The 5,135-nt window shown below is 36.1% G+C and overlaps 1 protein-coding gene across 1 annotated transcript; it reads right to left on the reverse strand.

The window, feature by feature from the left end:
- Window positions 1–920: 920 nt before the first annotated feature.
- On the reverse strand, window positions 921–3,374 carry LOC145070571 (protein POLLENLESS 3-like). The gene is made up of 5 exons (XM_079017515.1): window positions 2,963–3,374; window positions 2,457–2,669; window positions 2,245–2,393; window positions 2,091–2,159; window positions 921–2,003 (listed from the first exon to the last, which is right to left on the reverse strand). Exons 1-5 carry the CDS (start codon window positions 3,212–3,214, stop codon window positions 1,064–1,066), a joined length of 1,623 nt encoding a protein of 540 aa, XP_078873641.1. The 5' UTR covers window positions 3,215–3,374; the 3' UTR covers window positions 921–1,063.
- Between the last annotated feature and the right edge of the window lie 1,761 nt (window positions 3,375–5,135).

Below are 5,135 nucleotides of genomic sequence, written 5' to 3' on the forward strand. Positions count from 1 at the left end.
CAGTAGGAGAGGTGGTTGTGGCTGGCGTCGCTACAACAGTTGGGATGTCAATCATCCCGGAGGGAGGTTTAGGGTTTAACACAAAATCCTCCAAATCAAAAGCTTCAAGAGCCGAAACAATGGTGGTACACCAAAGAAAGTAATTCTTGTGATCCAATTTGATTGTGATAGCAGGGATCTGGAAATTTAGGGTAAAGGCAGTGGTAGTAGCGAGATTGAGGAGATTAGGCGCTCCAGATGCCATAGTGACTGAGAAACGAAAAAATAAAATAAAAAATAAAGAAGATGATTATGAATCGAGACTGAGCTCTGATACCATATTGTGAAGATAATTCAATTGATTTCAAATATGTCAAACTCACGAATATACAACATATATACAACATATATACAACAGAAGAGTTGTTGAATGAGGGATATTCTCTCCTATTCAAACGCTAAGACTATTTGACTAAAAGACTAAATCAACATACAATTATTATAATTCTAAAATATACACGTGCTATTAGACAATATGGATAGAACTGACTTTTAAAGATCTGATATTGATTTTTGGTTCAAATATCTTTTGAGAAAATAAACAAGAAATAATTGCTAACTTTGGTAACCTAAAGAAATAGAAATAGAAGTGTTAATATCAGATTCTCGTCTGTTACTAAGGAGTAGATTGAGAAATTAAATATTCTATTACTTTTTATTTTTATAAATCTTCATACTCAATTAAATAAGGACATGTGTAATATTTAATTTTTATTTAATGATATTTTAATATATTAATTTGCCACATGTCATCATTTAATTGGATAACGAGATTTATAGGAGCAGAAATATTTTAATTTCTCGATTTGGAATAGTGTGAATTAAATTTTTAAGCCTGCTTTTTTTATATCACAATTTTGTTTCGGTAAAAAAAATAAAACTCGATGAAACCAAAATTTTCTATATCGTGTACTGTATACACATGCATATCACTATTTTACAAAAAACGTGTTAAACTCGCATACAAAAATCCCAAAAACAAAAAAAGATATTAACACGTGGGAAAACCTACATATCACCAGAATCATTCTAAAGTTCTCGGCCTTTCCGAAGTCAAAACTATATCTTTAAAACCATTTCTCGCCGGAAAACCTCCATTGCCACCGTTCAAGCTCTCATACCCCAAGCTTTCCTTCCTTTCAGACGAAGAACACCAGTAATTTTCTTCTTCACTTCGATTTTCACTCATGCTACCAAAAGTCAAACACCGGTCAACCTTTTTACTTTTAGCAGTCCCCGGTTGCGTTTGATATCCATCCTGTAAACCCAACGATTCAATCTTCCGATTCATTACATTACAATCCGTATTCTCATCACCATAATCTTCACCTTCTTCTTCGTTGATGTTTTCATCATCATCATCACCATAATCCGTATTCTCGTCAAGCAGATTCTGATTCTGTTCGTCTTCTTCCACCATATCCGCCCAACTCTTCTTCTCCACAACAACCTTCGAGGGTATTTCCGTCATTTCATCACCTACCTTCGATGGCTCCCTTTCAACTTCTCCGGAGGTTTCAAAATGTAATTTCCTAAAACAACCACCGGAATCCGATCTCTCCCAATCTCGTCTTCTCGGCTGGGTAAACGGAACCCTAGGCGTGCCGCAGATCGGCGACGGAGATGCATACGCGCGACGGAATCCGGGATCGGAAACGGAATTGCTACGTCTTCCTTTTGTCGTCGCTTTCTCGTTGGAATCGGATTCTTTGTGTCTACTGAGAAACGAAGAGAACGATGATTGATTATCGGAGTTTCGTCGTTTTTCCATTTCCAATTCTTCCATTACTTGAATCGCTCGCTCGTATGATTTCGCGTATGAATCTTCTTCAAAGTCCCGATTCCGATTTGAATCCTTCACTGTACTCAGAAGAAACTTCGCTTCCGTCATCTTCTCCATGTACATCAAACAGATCGCTAGATTGCACCTCTTGTTCTTATCAGGTTCCAACGAAAGCGCTTTTCTGCAACATTCAAATCCAAATCTCAACTTTTCAACAAAATTAGATGTTTTTTGAATAATTGGATATCGATTTTTGCTTCTTTCATACCGATATATCTCTTCTGCTAATTTATACTTGTCTTGCTGCAAGTGAGCCCACGCCAAGTTCCCTAATAACCTGATTCAATTCCAAAAATCAAAAAATTAAAACTAAATTTTGAAGATGATTCATGATTCATGATTCTACATTTCTAGTTATCTACCTTGAATATTCTTGTCCCATTGTGATTTGAATCTTCTTCCCTTGTGATCTAGCAAGCTTAGTTCGATTCCCATTCATGCAAGTAGCTTCTTCAATATGCTTAAGTTTTGATTGAAGCAATCCTATCTGTTCATCAATGCGTCCTGATCTCTGTTAACAAATGCAGATTGTTAAGTTCTGATTCTTGATAAATGTGGAAAAGACATATTTAACCTTGTATAATTCAAGAAGAATGTTGTCGAGAGACTCTTGTGCATCTAGTGCACATAAATGACGAAAAGATTTGATGGCTTCGATTGCTTCATCTGATCTGTTCAACTGTTTCATCACTACAGCCATGTCTTTTAATGCACTATCAACTCGATCACCCAAATTAATAGCAGCCCAAAACATTGGTACAGCTTTGCTTGGATTGTTGTCTACTAACTAAATCAACAAAGATTACAAGATCAGTATATCAAGTTATAAACCCTTAAGCAGATTCGAAAGATTAGATGATTTCACTTTGACATTTTATCAAACACATGGTGATCTATAAAATTGAATTTGTTTAGATTCTGATCCTTAGAAATATAATTAGTTTAGATTCTTTAACAACGGAAGATTAGAAGAAGAACTCATAAACCTTTCTGAAAATGATAACTAAAAAGAAGATTATACAAGAAAGGAAAGAAACCAGCAATCGGTGTCAAGAAGAGAAAGTAAGAAATCGATCAAACCTGAACATGTTTGGCTCTGACGTATGGGGAATCACCGGCGGGAACTTTGTGGATGACATGGAAGAGACTATTATTATTACTAGGTTGCGGTGGTGTCCATTTCTTCTCAGACGCCGGCAACGGTGGTTGCCGGATCGGGAATGGCGGAGAAGAATACATGTTTGAAGAATAGCATCGCTTCTTCTCCGGCTGAGGTGTGGAGAACGGAAATCCTCTTGGAGTTGAATTCGCTGAGTCTTTGTTCGTCCACATTGCTGATTATCTACTTGTGAATTCAACTCATTAATCATCAATTGCTGTAAAAATCGTGTTCTTGAAGGATCAAGAAGATGAGGGTTTAGTGATCGATAAAAGTACGTTAACGGTAATGTGTGTAGTTTCTGTTTGAAAAACGTTTCATAGCTTTTGGTATTAATAGATTGAATAGTCACTAGATAAATTCTGTCCCGATCCCACTTTGATATAAAGAAAATGGTCAAAATGAAGAAGATTTTAATTAAAATGGTCATTTTTTTATGTTCCCACCAAAAATAATTTTATGATTTATTTTATATATTGTAAAATTGTTTTATATATATTTTAAAATTGCTCATATTTATTGTGAATTCACGATTTTTATCAAAATCTTTTCAAAATTGTTTGTTGTATAATATCCCAAAAACCAATGATCAAAATTTTCATTTTTATAAAAACATTTCCACGACAAACTATGGATAAACAACCATTGTTTTCAAATTATATCCCAAAAAATATGAGTGTCAAGTCAATCTCTCAAAACATAAAACAATAGGAGGATGTGTATGATCACACATTCGTCTTTCCCCGGTCATCAAAAGTATCTGAAAGTATGAAATCAACAACTGTAAACCAAAGCTTACTGAATTCTCCCAAAATACAACAAATGCATGAATAATGCATGCAATCATGAGCCTTCAGTCTGCCTGGACCGCCTCGTAAGGTCTAGAATATACCTGGACCGCTCTCCCGAGCCTACAGTCTACTGGCCCGTCTCGCAAGACCTACAGTAGTTGGACCACTCTCCATTGGGGCTACAATATGAACTTGACCACATGGGCCTCTTGGCCTTCAGCACGGGCCTCTGGACCGCCTCAACCTAACCACGTCATTTCGACATAAACATATAATCAATATCAAGCAAACACATGTAATCAAAACAAATCTACCTGCCCAACATACAACTACTACATAAAACATCCTATATATAAGGATACATATACATAATCAAGTGGGTTGACATTGGTGCCATCGATTCACGGATATAGTGAGGAGACTCGCCTCAACATCTATCAGATATCCAGACAACTCACTAGAAGACAAACACCGACATTACGGGTCACCTATTCATCAAATAGAGACAAATCCTCAATATATGATCCTAATTTGCCCAAGTTGATCCAAAAGTCAATTTGGTCAAAGTCAAAGTCAACTATCAAAGGTCACCTAGTTGGTCACCACAACGTGGCCAAGCTTCTACCACATCGTAGGGACTACATGACAAACAGTCAAATTTCAGAGCACTACCACGTTGTGCGCCTTCCTTGACCATGTTGTGGTCTCTAGCATAAATATCCCTTTCTTTATTAAGATCTTAATTCCTAAAGACCAAGGCTCATAACATCATATCTGGTACTTAATAGCTTCATAATGGATAATGTTTCCAACCTTGTACATTAGGATAATCCAAACAACCAAGAACTAAACTGTTAATCTCAAAGGGACCAAAAACATATTTCTTAACTTAATCAATTAAGTCCAAGCTTGCAACACTAAGATCTGATTCCTTATCATGTCTGAATTGATAAAGTTTCTAACTTTATCTATTAAGAAGCTCCAAACAAGCAAGATCTAAAACTCTAGTTCATAAGATGTCCAAAACACACCTTTCTTCATGCAAGGAGTAAAAAGAGCTATTGCATGCCCTCTTTACTTCACCCAAATTACCACATCTAAACCCAAACATTACTTAAAAGATCGAGAGTTTTCCAAACTCTATGAAACAGGCCTCAAATGGGACCAAAACTCAATAAAATGGACCAAAATACTAAATACACCTAGATTTAAGGATGAAATGCAATAAATCTTGAAACTTTATGACTTACAAAGGTCCAGAAGGTAGATGAAAGTTGAGATCTTTAACTGCCAAGCTTCAATG

The sequence above is a fragment of the Lactuca serriola genome, chromosome 8, assembly GCF_051521515.1.
Source record: "Lactuca serriola cultivar US96UC23 chromosome 8, Lser_US96UC23_V15, whole genome shotgun sequence".
Classification (NCBI taxonomy): Eukaryota; Viridiplantae; Streptophyta; class Magnoliopsida; order Asterales; family Asteraceae; genus Lactuca; species Lactuca serriola.